The following is a 16371-nucleotide window of genomic DNA, read 5'->3' as shown; positions in this document are numbered from 1 at the left end:
TCCTGCCTGGCTCACAATCAGGACAAATCTCTCTCATCTGCCAGTCCCACAGCCGCTCAGACCCAACCAAGTAAACACAGTGACTTATATTGGTTACAAACTGTATGGCCGTGTCAGGCTCCTTGCTAATTGTTCTTACAACTTAAATTAATCCATTTCCATTAATCTATACCTTGCCACGTGGTTCGTGGCTTACCGGCATCTTCACATGCTGTTTGTCATCGTGGCAGCTGACAGTGTCTCTCTGACTCAGCCTTCTACTTCCCAGCTTTATTCTCCTCCTTGTCCCGCCTATACTTCCTGCCTAGCCACTGGCCAATCAGTGTTTTATTTATTGACCAATCAGAGCAACACATTTGACATACAGACCATCCCACAGCAATCATTCTGTTGTGACACAACTGTTTTGTACACAGTAAGAAATTAATAAAATTTTTGAATGGACACACAAAAAAATATCAGTAAGTTCATGTGCTTTCAGAGATTTAGAAATACACGTTCTAAAATAAAAAGTGTAGAAAGATTATTGGCATCACAACAGTAAGTGACAGCCATTATTAATATTTTGATATCTGACATTAACTACATTCTTTCCCATGTTTGGACCAACTAGAAGGAAGATGCAGGTACTATGTTATTTCTGTTTCACAGATGAGGAGCTAAAACCAAAATGTTTCTGTTATTTGACTGTCAGAACTTTAAAGTGGCAGAGTGGTGAGCTGGCACCCTCATTCCAGAGTGGGGGTACGTTGCATGTGTGGTGTACACACTTGAGTATATGAGGTGTGCTCCAGTGCACGTGGCCTAAGGAGGTTGTCAGGTGTCTTCCATTATCACTCTCTGCTTGCTGCATTGACACAGTGTCTTCCACTGGGCATGAAGCTCACATTAAGCTGACTGAGCAGCAAGCTCTCAGGAGCCATTTGCTTCTGACCTCTAATGCTGGGTTTACAGGCACCTAAGATATGCCCAGCTTTTTACACGGGTTCTGGGAATTCAAGCTCAGGTCTTCATGCTTACACAGAAGCATGTTCTTATACAGTTAGCCATCTCTCCAGCCCCTCAAGTCTATATTCTTTACCCCAACTCTATGATACCTTTTTATTACAATTAAAATACATAATGATGAGACATTACTTACTATAAATATCAATAAACAATGAAGGTTATAATTGATCAGATACACAGGCTTATTGCTATTATATTAAGTTTTCTGGAGTTACTTTTGGTGAATGGTGTCTAAAACAGCAATAATTTTGTGTGATTTTTATGATTCATTGGGGCCTATTTTTTTCTTAAAATCTATAATGTTTTTGCCTTAGTTATTTGGATTTCATATTTCCATTGTTCCTGATATTATTATTTTGTGGGGAAGGTGTATCGTGTAGATGCAGATGCATGCAGGTACACAGATGCAGGGGTGCAAACATGCACATGAGTGTACTTGTGGCACTGGTGAAGAGAGAGTTGATTTTCTTTAAGGATTTGGTCTCTGGTGAGTCAGCCATGCTCCTACAGTGGATGGCCCAACACCCACTGGAAGCACAAATTGAACTTGAGGGGTTTAAAGAAAATGAGGTCACAAAGGCTGGTGGGTATGGAAGAAGGCGTGGATCTAGAAGGAATTGTGGAGTAGCGTGCATCTAATCAAAATACATTATGTTTGAAACTCGCAAAGAACTAATTAAGTATTTTTTAAAGAAGGCACTATCTAAATAATTTGTTTAAAATAAAGGTGCAACTATTAAGAATGAAAAAATAAAATAGTTTCTGTGGGAGGCCAGTTCCTACTTTTCCCAGGGTTCCTATGAGGAGGAGAGAGGGATTAAAAAAATATTGGATAAAAAGATAGTGAAGAGGAGAAAGACAGAAACACAGGACAGCGTCGGGAGGACCTGGATCAAAACCCAACGGCTTTTTCTGTTTATTCAAAGGGGCTTTTTATAACAATGCCAAGGGGCGGGGCAAAAGACCTTCCCTTTGCTACATCAAAGCACACCACACAGCCAAGTGTAGACACTTCCAAACACCTGGTAACCACACCCATGGTCAAATAATCCGCTTATGCAGCCCTGCTGGGTAAAGCAAGCTCAGATTCTCTGACCCTGAGTTATTTTTAGCCTCCACAATTCTATTCAAACAAACACAAATTAAACCAAGGAGACAGTTTTTCACTGAATTATTTATTTTAAAATATAGAATAAAGGAAAGGATAGCACTTTATAAACATTCATACAAGGCAAGCTACTATATGCTGGAACTGAGCATATTCACAACTTGAAAAATAACAAGTTCTTACATTAATTGTACCTACCATTGATAATTTCTCATCTAGGAGCCTATTCTAATTATATGATATTAAGCAAATATAAAGAATACTTTAGTTTCTTGCTGTTTGGACGAGGTGGGAGGAATGGTAAACACAGTTTTCATGAACTTGTAAGTTTTCCTATGCAAACATTTTCAACTCATTCAAATCAGAGACATAAGCCTCGAACTGGAGGTAAATTTAGCTTTAAAATGTAGCATGAACTCAGGGTTATTCAGGTTAATTAACCCCAAAAGTATGAAATTTCTTATTATGAGGGGAAAAGTGCATTAATTCAAATTTATCTATACTCAAATATAGCTTTTTATTTTTATGAAGATTAAAAATAACCAAAACTTTTGCATATGTCCTCTTGAACATATACACAAACATGATACATGGTCACATGATCACCCACTCCTGCTTCCAATATGAGGCTGGCCTAGGTGAAAAGCATCTTCTGGCAGCCTGGTATGCCACAGTGGTCCTACGGAAAGGGACAAAAAGACTGAGACAATAGGAACATTTCCATCCTGGCTCACAGGATGAACAGGTGCGGCCTTATCCTTTTAAGGTGTTGACTTGAGATTTAGGGATGCTCCCTGTTCAAAAACACCATTTGCAGTGCAGTCAAATTCTCCCTGTTCCTTCCTGACCTCATGCAAAACTCAGACTATGTTCCATTAATAAGCACTAAGTACAAACTACATCATCTCTGCAAGCAAGCTGCATCTGGATGCCTTATGTTCTGGCACTTCGAATCAGTGTTGGGGCAATATGTAGAGTGAGTGAGTAGCTACACCTCTATCCAGCTTCTGCCTTTGATAGGAAAGACACACCCTTCCTTCAAAAAAAATAAAATAAAACAAACAAACAAAAACAACAAAAAACCAAAACATGTTTTTTGGAACAGAACTTGGGTCCTCTGGAAGAACAGCAAGCACTCTGAACCACTCAGCCATCTCTCCAGCTTCTGCTGAGGTCATAATTTTATTTTTTTGCTTTTCTCTTTGGCATATTTTAAATCTTCACTAATGATCATGAAAATAATTTAGCATTAAATTTGAGAAATGAAAAGAAGTTTAACACAGGTTGACACAGAGAAGTGTACATCTTACTGTGAAAGGAGCCATGGTTTATCCCTGGGGATCTATGCAAGAAACTGAATACATTTTTTTTTTTAACTCCAGCATTTCTCAATGAAAAGAAGTCCACAAAGCTTTGAAGCTACTGTGAGAAAAAGAGTCAGAGGTAGGTACTGAACTCTCCCAGGGGTAGGGGGAGGGGGGGCAGGGACTGCTATCTCCCCAGCTGTGCTCTCCTTTCCACTGATGATTACCAAGCTGACTGAGAGATTTGTCTCCAGCCTTAATTTCAAATTAACAATACCATTATCTGGAAGCTGGAGAGACACCTTAGTGAGTCAGCATAGGGACCTGAGTTCAATCTGTGGAACCCACATACAATAAGCTGGGTGTGGTGCAGCATGCTTATAATCCCAGTGTTGAAGAGGTGAACAAAGGAGGACCCTTAGGACTTGATGGACAGACATCCTATCCAATCAGTGAGATCCAAGCCAGAAAAGACCCTTGTCTCAAAAACAAAGCCAAAAAATAATGGAAACAAAAGAAAATGGCATCTGGTGCCTTAGAAACAATGCTTGAGGATAAGATGTATATACATACCAACACATGTGTACACAGATGTACCTGCACATAAACAAATATATACACAAAAGTTATCATCTATAATCCACAAAATATGGATTATTATCATAAGGACTCTCAGACAAGACATGTTCATTGGTGCAATGGTGGTATGGTCATCATACGAATAACCAATCACTTTCTGATTGGATATGAATTATACTCCAAAGGATGAAACTCATACCTGGCACCATTGTCAGGCCAAGAATCTATGGCAATGCTAGCCCGAGTAGAGAACATAGGACTATTACTCTGATAAGTTGGAGTACCATTAAACTAAGTCCTAATGACTTCCTATTAAACCCATGGATTAATGGAGCTCTCAGTCTTCAGCAAGGAAGCTTCTATGTATAGTAGATGGTTAACAAAGTGACCAACAACTAATCAAGGTGTAGAAAATACAAGGCTGCAGAATTCCCAGTATTATGTGGAACAAATATGAACATGACTTCCTCCCAAGGATCTGGGGGGCATTGAAAGAGGAGATGGGAAGAGTGTATGAACCAGAGGTGAGGTATGACTACAAGGAAGCAGTGCTTCTGACGCAGGGGAGCTGTACATATGAACTCACAGAATGGGCAAACAGAATAGTCAGAACATGACTACCTTCCTCTCTATGATCACACAGTAGGCCACACTTTCAAACAATTTCCTTTTTTTAATTTATTATTTGTGTGTGTGTGTGTGTGTGTGTGTGTGTGTGTGTGTGTGTGTGTGTGTAAATGCAAGTGGGTTATTTCCACTGTGTGCATGTAGAGGTCAGACAGCAACTTTCAGGAGTTTGTCTCCTCCTTCCATTGAGTGTGACCTGGGGATTGAACTCAGGTCCTAAAGGTTGGTGGCCGACTCTGTGACCCACTGAGTTTTCTCACTAGCCCCCTTAAAAGAGTGACTAACAGCAGATTCACTGAAGGATCAGCAAACAGTGAATGAATGACCTCCACAAGGTCAGAAACAGCCTCTCAAGGTTCACACCTATAAAGCAAAACCATCCCAGGTCCTTTAATAGAAAGAAAGGAAGGAAGGAAGGAAGGAAGGAAGGGAGGGAGGGCGGAAGGAAGAAAAGAGTGAGCGAGGGAAAGAGGGAGCGAGGAGGGAGGGAGGAAGAGAAAGAAAAGAGAGACAGAGGGAAAGGAATAAAGAAAGAGAGAGAGAGTCATTTCTATTGTTTTGCTGAAGACATTCACATTACTCTTCTGTTAGAAATACTAACCTTTTAAAAGTCTCAACATGCTACTATAAACAATTTTTAATACATTCAAAGAATTTCACAATGATTAAAACACCCAAACATGTTAACCTGGGCATGTAGAACAAAAGTCAAAGCTGGGGGATGACTTTTCCCAGAGAAGGGAAAGTGGTGATGGGTCCAAACTTAAAGTGGCAGGAAACAAAACAAAACAAACAGAAAAAACAACAACTTAGGATGTAGACATGCACTCAGGGCTTCATCTGTGGCCACCATCTGTATAAATCTGGCCTGGAGCTGACATGTAATTTTCTGTGTGTCCCCTGAGAAGTGGCCCTCAGGGCTTAATTATTGATGAAGAGATATTTCTTCAAAGTGGCCCAGTCAAGACTGCCTCAAGGGGACATTCATAAGCACTCATAATATCAATTTCCAAGCACCTGGGAGACAGGGACTCACATGGCCTCTTTAATTATTATGATACAGGCAGAAGGAAGGAAGAATGCATTACACAACCCGGCTGAAATTCTCCAAGAAAATTATCAGGATGTATGCAAAATTAGGATACCTGGTCACTGTTAAGAAAGGGTACTCATACAATTTCTTGGAACAAAAGAGTTTGGCCTCTAACCTACCTCATACCAGGAATTAAGACAACTATCAAACACAAGTAAGTGTGGTCTGCTCACGGACACTTGAAAATCCAGGAAAAAAAAAAAAGGACTTAAAGTGTATCTGCTTGCTTAGAAAAAAACCCTTGTATTTAGTACAAATAATATCTTGTTATGTTTCAGTTGCATGGGATTTCTTTTAGGAAAAGAATAACATCAAAATTGCTTCAAACTTTTAATAAATGGGTATCCTCAAATAATATTTACCCATTCATCAGCTTTGATATAGTATTAAAATTGTTGAAGAATCTATCTATATGTAAGGTATAGTTTGGAAAAAAATAAAAGGATTATAAAAGGGGAAAGCCCTGAATTTTAATCTCATTCCACCATTTAGATGTTGCTAGTTCTGAATAGATGAGGTCTCTACCATATAATTCCTTTGTATTCCCTGAGGCCTACACTAGAGGGCTGGCATTAAGATAGGATTAGAAGTATACATTAAGTAGCAATGAAGGCAAACAGGAGTCTTTAATTTGACCTGAATGTCATTAACTCCCCTCATACCATCAGCAACTTTCATAACACACATCTGCAGCATTCATGGGTCTACACTGAGCGTCCCTGGTAATTCTTTGAATTTCGTTATGTTTCCTCTCCCCCGACAAAATCTAGATTCTATTTTCACATATCTGTTTAAAAAGAAGACCAGTATCTAACATGTCTAGGAAATCCTTAAAGTCCAGTGAATTCTATCCAAATGACCGTAAAAGACAGTTCATGTAGCCAATAGGCACGACCATTTTGGTTTTTATTAATTAATTTATTTACTTTGTGTGTATGTGTATATGTAAGTAGACATGTACATTCCACAGCACAGTCATGGTGGTCAGAGGACAATTTGCAGGAATCGGTTTTCTCCTCTCACTATGTTGGCTCCAGGACTGAACTCAAGGCATCAGGCTTGGTAGCAAGGGCCCTTCCTTGCCCAGACGCCTCACCTGCCCCTGAACTACCATTTCAAATTCATTCATTTTATGTGAAAGTGTTTTATGTGTTAATCCTTACATCCCTTATGTGAGAAATAAATAAGATCAATTTCAATTGGCTGACGAAGAAAGGACAGGCCATAACAATAAGACACAGCCTGGAGGGCGTGGTGGTACAAGCCTTTAGTCCCAGCACTGGGAAGGCAGAAGCAAGCAGATCTCTAAGTTCAAGGCTAGCCTGGTCTACAGAGTGAGTTCCAGGACAGCCAGGGCTACATAGAAAAATCTTGTCATGAAACAACTGAATAAATAAATAAATAAATAAATAAATAAATAAATAAATAAATAAATAAAAAACGAATATCCAAGGAAATAGCAGAACCAGTACTTTTCAATATATAATATATATATATATATATAACTTTTTTCTTATTTATTTTACTTCATTATAAAAATTTTAGAATGAAATAAAAATATCACATATGAAAATTAAGCAGACCCAAAGATTATGCAACTTGATGAACTTACATATATTTAGAATTGTACACACAGTTGTATGAGTTTAAATATATAAGGCTGATTATTTTTCTAGTTCTAATTCTGTCATAGATTTCTTTTGTTATTTAGGTGTTGGTTAAGTGCATAAAATATATTCAATACTAAAAATGTAAAATTAAGTATGAAGTTTTACAGCTTCCATTTTGAATGCAAGTTCTAACTGACTATTTTTAATACAATGCTTTTTCAAATAGTAACCATGAAATATAAATTGACATTTTAAAAAATAAATTCGTACAAAATTTCTTAGTTCCAAACACTAGTAGACAACTGTGCTGAACTATCTAAAGTAGAAGTTATTTATTGTCTTAAATGCAGGCACTTGGTACCTGAGAATGCAATATTTTAGGAAAGAATAACAAAAACAATCGTGATCATATATTCCAAGAACTACATGAAGCTATCCAAAGCTACCTCAGTAACACGGCGCACTCCAGGTTAACTGAACACTACTGATGTGTGAGGCCAGAAACCATTTTTGTCTCAAGAAAGCTTAAAAGCAAACGACATTCAGAAAGTAAACATGTCATATTTGACGGTAAAACTCTTGATTATAAATAATGTTACCAGCAGACCTTGCCTTGTTGGAGGAGGGAATGAAGAGTGGATGGGGGGGGGGGGGAGGTGTTGGAGGGACAGGAGGAGGGAGGAGTGGGGGAATCTGTGATTGCTTTGTAAAATGAGTTTAAAAATTCCTTAATAAAATAAATAAATAATGTTACCAGCAACAAATGTCTGATTACACATTTTAATTAGTATAGAATAGAAATGGAATAAATTTTCTGTACTAATTTTGTGTGTGTGTGTGTGTGTGTGTGTGTGTGTGTGTGCATATATGTACTTGTTCGAGTGTGTGTGATGCTAGAGGTCACCCTTGAGTGCTCTTTGTAAAGGAAGACTTCCATTCTGTATTTTAAGACAGAATCTCTCACTGCTACTCAGTGAGCCAGGAGGAGGATCACACCTGGGTAGGTGCTCCTGCTCACTCAGCAAGCACAGGACTGTCCCGCCAGCCCTTTGGCACAGTTTTAAGAAATGGAGATCTGTGATACATAGCTGTTGTTGTGTCCATAAAGCAAACAGGAAAAAACAACAACAACAAAAAAAACAATAAATTGACCATTCCTGTTTTTCAGGCTCCTCTTTAGCTACACTGAAGCTTGGACCATGCCAAAGCTCTCTTCACACTTTGTCATAGCATTTTAGGACAGTCTTCTTTTGCAGTCCCATTGTCTTTCTGTGCACATGCTCCAACTTCAGGGACTTGAACTTCTGCTTTTAAAATCTCCCAGAGTAATGGCACATCTGTACTCTATGGGGAGGTCTAGCTTCCAGCCTAGTTATTGTTGCCCGTTCACACAGAGCTTGATAGGATGATATGTTCAACTACTGTGTAGTTGTTTAAAGACCATCTTACCTCAGCATTAGACTCTAGATCTTAGCATTCTCACTCATTTCTTGTCATTATTATTCAGCTTTCCAAATAAAGATTCTTCTTCCAGAATGCATGAGAAGAAACTACTGAATTCTAGCTACAGAAACATGCACTATGCTACACACAAACTACCATCAATGGAACTAATTATAGTTTGAGGCAGATAAGCAGATATACATGTTTGTACTACTCAAGTAAACTCCCTACTACTCTAAAAATAAGTGACCCACAGAACAGTTTAATATTTGGAGGATAAAGCACGCATTCCACAACTAAAACCCATTAATTGTTTTTAGTAAAAAGCTTTAAAAACCATTGTCAATTGTATTTCTACAAGCTCTATGATGGCCAGTGGATGAATACAAGAAGAGAGGAAAGGAATATTATATACTCAGTTTTTAAAAAAAAAGTATGAATGAAAAAAATAGATAACTCTCAACTTCCATAAAGTTGAACACTGATTTTTCTCCTTTGGCTCTTCCTACCACGGGGGCAGAAGCAATTATAATAAAAGATGTCCTGAAATGTATATTGCTATTTCTGCCAATTTTGAACCCGTGTCTTCCTTGTTTTGAAGCAGGTCCTTCCTTATAGTTCCATTTTCCAAAGTCCTCATTTTAAAACATCACTTTCTTAACTACCAAGCACAAAAAGTTCTCCGCTGTCTTCGAAGCTCAGCAGAAGGCATAGGAGCAGCAACAGGAACCATTTCCATCTGACTCAAACTCCACTCGTTTTGTGTACAGCAGATTGGAGTTCATTTCTTTGTTCAGGGTAAATCTGGACGCTCACTCAGTGGTTAACGCAGGGGAAGGATTTCAGCTGTGACTGTGGAGGCGGCAGAGGAGTAAGCAGTAACTTAGTTTGGCTATAAATACCAAAATGACTAGTGTACAGGTGGTTAAAAGCTTTAACTATATACTTCCATTGTCCCTTCCCAATTATCTTTGAAGGGGAGTGGGGAGCAGGATATTGACCGAAAGTGAAGTTCTGAACAGTCATTCTTCCTTGCTTTTAGATGTGCCGATGCTGACATCTGATTGGCTGGCGATTCAGTCTGAATGAAGAAATACTGTGAAATTACTGCTGAGGTCAGGGAAAGTGACCAGTGGCCAATACTTACCTACTTTGAAACTCTCCCAGGAAAGTCTGAATTCAAAAGTCTTGCTTTGCAAAATTTAGACTGTATCAAAATAATAAAGCAAAATGATATTTTAAACTATGCGGCTACTCTTATTACGCTTTGAAGTGCTAACTATCTGTTGGAAATGATTTTTCTAATGACAACATCCTTTGTTTCATTTATTTGTTAACCTTGGTCCTTTTTCCTAACAGGAAGCTGTGTACTGAGAGGGCTGGGCAGCCAGACAAGAGCCATCACAGGCTTTCCTAGTAGCCCTGCCAGAGATCAGGCCTTAGTTTCAGTTTACCGGAGCTGACTGGAGCTGAGCAAGCAGTTCTCAGGAAAAAAACGACAGCTCAGGGGCAACCAATCAGCAGGCACCCCACACAGCCTTCTGCTAGCTAAGGATAGCTTCCCCTACCCTGCCACTGGCAAGTCCCTAACCACTAGAACCACCTACCAATCCTGTAACAATCCATAAAAACCCACCAATCAGCCTACAGACTATTCTCTCCTCCCTGGAATTCCCCTAACCCTGATTAAGCGAGGTTCTCCCAGGGTCTCCATTTGCCACTTTGCCAGATGGTTAGACCCCAACATGTTAGATATTACTAAACGTTCTTGATGATTGCATACATGACTGGTGGTCTTTTATGGGGCTTCTCGCAGACCCTAACAGTACCTGTAGCAGGTGCTAACCACACCATTCTTATTTTCCATACTGCTTTCAGCTTTGAGAGCTAGGTAACATGGGCAAGGTCACCCAGCCAAAGAGGAGCAAAGCTAGACCCCAATCACAGTAGTTAGCTTCAGAAGACGGGTTCTGAGCCATAACCATGCAACAGCAAAAGATAACTTGGCATCTTGTACTATTTCTGCAATTTCAACAAAGACAGCAATGTTTGATTCTATAGGCTAGGTCTTATCATCAACTAGCACACCCTTTCTATGTCCTTCTTCCAGCCCAGGGAATCCTCTAAGTGCAGTCTAGTGAACTGGCTCTCTACTATGTTCCCATAGAAACAGACACAAAACAACTTTGAAGACTTCAGAAATTTGACAAAATATTTGTCTGAGTGTGAAACCATATTCTACAGGTAGCTCACTGGGAAAACTAAATCACTAATACAGTAGGTGGCCTCTATTACCTTCTCTACTTTTCTCAAATATCAAGTGCTTTATCAGTGTGTTCTGATCCCCATCTATTTCACACCATATTTAAATTGCCTCCTTCTCCATGTATTTGAGACAAAGACAGTGATCACCATCAGATCAATCTCCCCACAATGGTTTTTAATGAATGTGTTCAGGAAAGCTTTTGAATTTGACAGAAAATTAAGCCTTCATAATTTATTCTGATTCTTCAACACAAAGAAAACTTCAGTGGGTTAATAGGATTAACGGAGACATCTCTGTGTGTGTTCCTCCCTGCTTAATGTATTTTTCCTCACTGTGTTATATTTTAATGATTAATTTCATGCTCTTTCATGGTATTTTTAGCTCATGATTCATAGGTAATACTTTGAGGGAAAAGTAAGGTATTGTGGGTAATAAAAGATGCTACTGGTTAGAGTATGGATCACACATTGAACAGCACATAAGGTACAGAGAGGTGAATGCTGCCATACCAGGTTATAAGGTGCATCAGGCTGACTGGCCACACAGAGTAAGATTACACTCAGTTGAATAGAGGGAAGGCTCAAAGTGATTAAACGTTCTTGGGTAAAGTTTGTACAATTAAGCTGGACAAAATGTCTCACTAGCTTTACTTCCTCCATAAGAATGCCAGTAAAAACTGTTTTTCAAGACAGGTGCACGAGAAGCATAAAGAATGAAATCAGCTAAGCTTGAAACACCACTCTGAAATTTAACAGCTAGAAGCCAAAAGTCATCCAATCTCTGACACTAATTCCTGAAGTCTGCACAGCCTGGATGCTACCAGAAGACAGGCAACTGATTCAGTCTAACAACAAAAATGTGCTGGGGCAGTTAAATCCAAGTTAGTACCCAGAGGACCATGACTTGAGTCAGACATGGTTTCTGTGTCCTGTACACATATGAATAGTTCATTAAATCAAGCACATTGTTCAATATCCAAAAATGAAACTATGAAGATAAGTCCTAAGTAAACCACATAAAGAAGTCCACATGTTGTCTCTTCGCTCTTATCACTAAAATGAATTTTTCAAAGGCAAATAGGAAGTCTGTTAAAACACTACCAACTTCCCTTTAGGAGCATATAAAGGTTGGTTAACAGCGACAAAACCAGTTATCCTGCAAACAGGTGGTTTTAAACTTGATTCAAAAGAACAGAACAAAGGGGGAAAGCCTATTATTTCTAAACAAGCACAGGGAGGGTGGGAGGAAGGGCTGGAGGGAGGGAAGGATAAGTAGGAAGGGAAGAGGGGCAAGGAGGAAGCGCAAATATTCTGCAGGAGTTTTGTTTTGTTTTTATCTCGAAGAAAAACCCTAAACAAAACGAAACAGAAACCCGAGAAACACAGGCTTTGATTCAGTGTGATTAAAATCACGGTTGTAACTCAGTCTTTCTCCCAGCATACATATACTAAAGTACCTAGAAGAACTCAAAGGAAAGGTTTTGCCGTTTCAGGTTGGAACTTATTCGCAGAGCGATGAGATTTTTGCAGAAACAGAATGCAAGAGAGAATTAAACACTGTTGAGAGGAGAGAACAGGGCAGTTTGTGTATCTCTTTCCGGGGAGGATGTACTTTCCAATGTCCTCTGTACTTCGGTCCATTCTTCCAAATGTGAAATTAAGTCGTAAACAATACCTTGGCCAGCACAGCTAGAGAGACAGCGGCCTGGATCTTGGATTTCTAGACTCCACTTTTGCAGACAGCAGGGTTCAGCTATTGAAGGTGTGGGCACTGGGTGGGAGCCCCCCAACGCCACGGAGGGGACGGAGCAGGGTCGTATGGGTGAGAAGGGGAGCTCCGGTCCCCTGTAGTCTATACCTCTGAACTCGGAGCTTCTGGGTTACCATGACTTAAGGCAGAGAGAGGTGGCTACCTTTAAGTCTCCTACAAAGTGACCAGGTCCTGGTCCCAGGGTGCCATGTCCCTCCTGGCCCACAAGTTTTCCCTGGGGAAACTTAGAGAGTCACCTGCTGTGCCCCGGGAGCGCCCCCAGGCCTCCGCCCCTCGGTGGCCCTCCCACCCCGGGGCTGCGATGGGTACCTCGATGTCCGGTGTGTCCCTGCTCAGCACACCCGCCATGGCAGCGTTCCCCGGCCGCAGACTCACGCACGCAGACTCTCTGTTAGTGACCGCAGCCTCCAGCCCCGGCACTGAAGCCTCAGCTTGCCCTAAAGCTGGTGCACTGACTGCCCTAGCCAAGGCGGGCGGTGGGGGCGGGGCGATCGCTGAGGGCACGCCCCCAGGGCGGGGCAACGCTCTAGGCCCGCCTCTCAGCCTGTCCCACTGGTAGCAGGCTCCCTGGCTCTGCTGGAGCGAACTTTGGGCTGTGCTCTTCTTTGCTGGCTGACAGTCAAGGCCAAGCTTGGTAGGCGGGTTCAGGGGTCAGAGATCCCCAGAACTAAAAGCAAACAATTGCGTTCTTCCACGCCCTGAGCCCGCGACGTGCAGAAGCACAAGTCTAAAGAGCAACTGGATCTTCCAGAATTCTCCAGGGATCAGGGAGTATCTATCTTCCTCTGGCCACCAGCAAATAAGCCCGCAGGATTTTGAAGCTACTTTGGAGTACTATGAGTCTAGGGAAGCCTAAGGCACAAGAAGACAGACAGACATCAGAATCCACAATCCAGAACCCCAGAGCAGCCTGTAGTTCAGTGGGTCTCAGCCTTCTTAATGCTGCGACCCTCATGTTGTGGTGACCTCCAACCATAAAGTTATTTTCATTGCTGCTTCATAACTGTAATTTTGCTACTCTTATGAATCATAATGTAAATATCTGTGTTTTCCAATGGTCTTAGGCAATTCCTGTGAAAGGGTCTCGACCCCCAGGAGGTTGAGACCCACATGTTGAGATCCCTTGCTGTTGTGAGAGGTGTTTTTAGTAGAAGGTGGGGGTGGATTCCTTGAGTGGCTGGAAAAGGCTTACACTACAAACCACCAAGCTACCTTTAAGAACTTAAAACTTCTAGGGGTTGGATAATAATTCCCCTTGAATCAAGTATTCACACACACACACACACACACACACACACACACACACACACAAAAAACAAACAAACAAACAAAAAAAAAAAAACTAGGGGGTTAATTAAGTAGAAACCCCAGAATCATCCTTGGCTTCTTATTCTCACTCACTCATTTAATCTTTCCCCACTTCATTCCAACCAGATCTGGAGTCACTTGGATGCTTGTGTACCAGCATCTACTATTAACTCTCCTGAACTTGAGAGTGAGCTTCACAGTATGAATTAACCCCTTTGTTCCTTACACATAAGATAGGAGCTTTTTGGTGACCTGTTTCAACCCAGATACAATTAAAAAAAAAAAAAAAAAAGTCATGCTTCTCTCCTCTTCCTCCTCACCGGGGTCACTCTTTCCCGGACTTGTGTTTCGTTCCCCAAGTATTGTTCTGAACTTTCATGTCTTCTAATTTTGCTCATTTCCCTCCACAAGAAAGCACCATTTCCTCTTTCGCTAATCCTCAAGTCTCTGAGTCATTCCCACCACCAACAGAAATGAGACCTGCCCCATCTCCGCCATTCTACTTTAAAACAGCCTGGTTTTTTCTTAATAGTCATGTCAGGTTTCGTTTGCCTGCTTATTCACATGTGACTTACTTGATAAACGTCTTCTGTTCAAGATGCAGGTTCCAGGTAAACAGGAACAGTGTCTGATCTGGTTGTCTCCTGAACGTTTTGTTCCTTACCTGAGCTTGAAACATACAAGATGTGCTGACTGAATGAATAGTAGATCCCTCACTAAGCAATTTTTGGGAAAACTTTATTTTCACTTCATTGTGGAGAATGAGTCACAATATCAGTTAACAGATTTCTGGTTAAAATAGCTCAAATTAATTACTTCTCTATTCAAGGAGAACATTCTAAGGCCAGATGCTCCTGCAGCTCTCAGTCCCCAAACCTTACCTCTAAAGTACCACCATCCCTCTGTTCATGAGGAGACATATAGTCATCATATATAAGCATAAGTACCTGCAAAGATGTACACATGTTCATGTATTGAGAAAAAAATGTACACATCTTCCACATGCATGTACACATATAAATACATGTGTCTTTAGGCCAATATTTGCATTTGTGTAAAATTATTTACATGATATGTACAATTACATGTGATTTATTCTTCATTTTAATCAGTAAGGTCCAATGCTCAGTTTACTAATCCACTGCAATATAAATATTAGCAGATAACAATCAATATTTTGGTCTGGCTTTATCATGCATTGTACAAAGCGTTGGATTTTATTATGTCATTTTCATAAATGTATATTAGACACTTTGACCTTGCCAATCCCTTTATCACTCTCTTCACAAACTCCCTCCTCCCTCTGGTCCTCTTCTTCTTTCAAATCGTTCCCCTTCTATACCGACGTCCTAACTTTTAAAATTTAAATTTTGCATTTGGGTACCAGCATACAAGTTATTTGTAAAAATTACACACTGTGTACACATATTTTCTTCCCATAATTATTTTTCTAACCTCCCATGGAAGGAAACTTCCAAAGTATGCTTTTTTGAGGGGCAAGTTTAAGATTTCTATGAGTGACCATTAATAAGCAGATATAGACGTCAAAAACAACTTCAGCATGTCTCAACTCCTCCAAGCAGATGCATCTTGTTCTGAAATATTCAATTAAGACATCTAATCACATTGTTCACAGGCCACACATTCTCTGTGATCAGTGATTGAATCTAATGATATTTTAAATCCATGGAAGCTCAACATTAAACACAGTTGTATCTGTAAATAATTCAAGCTGTAAGAAGATCCTGCAAAGGCATTGACATCACACTCTTTAAAAGCTGTAAATTATGATGTCATTTGTCAAGCTGCCCCTCCATCTGGAAGCAGAGTCAAATATCAGGTGTTCTACATTAATTTTTTGTAGGCTTTGGTGAGACAGCTCATTTCTCAACTTAATAGTTTACAGCCTATGAATGAATATTATATTATTACTACCACGGTCAGAAGTAAGGCTTATGAGTCATCTTTAATTCCATATCTGAAAAGTTATTCACTATTGCAAATTTAAAAACACAATAAAAATTCAGGTTTCCATATGCTTTTACTTTTCCCCAGTAGTCTAGCATTAGGAATTTTGTTTGTTTGTTTGTTTGTTTTTTTTGTTTTTCTGAGACAGGGTTTCTCTGTGTAGCTTTGAGCCTTTCCTGGACCTCACTCTGTAGGCCAGGCTGGCCTCGAACTCACAAAGATCTGCCTGCCTCTGCCTCCCGAGTGCTGGGATTAAAGGCGTGCGCCACCACCGCCCGGCCAGGAAA

General features: G+C 40.2%; 1 protein-coding gene across 1 annotated transcript in view; it reads right to left on the bottom strand.

Annotated features, from left to right (window-relative positions):
* Positions 1-13250, bottom strand: part of Dpyd (dihydropyrimidine dehydrogenase) — an 839421-nt gene extending 826171 nt beyond the window's left edge. Inside the window, exon 1 of the mRNA XM_059266163.1 lies at positions 13118-13250. Coding sequence (XP_059122146.1) covers positions 13118-13156 — 39 coding nt within the window. The 5' untranslated portion in view covers positions 13157-13250. The remainder of the gene's footprint in view (positions 1-13117) is intronic.
* Positions 13251-16371: the final 3121 nt, after the last annotated feature.

Source organism: Peromyscus eremicus, chromosome 6 (assembly GCF_949786415.1).
Source record: "Peromyscus eremicus chromosome 6, PerEre_H2_v1, whole genome shotgun sequence".
NCBI lineage: Eukaryota > Metazoa > Chordata > Mammalia > Rodentia > Cricetidae > Peromyscus > Peromyscus eremicus.
This window is presented reverse-complemented; position numbering and strand designations above follow the sequence as displayed.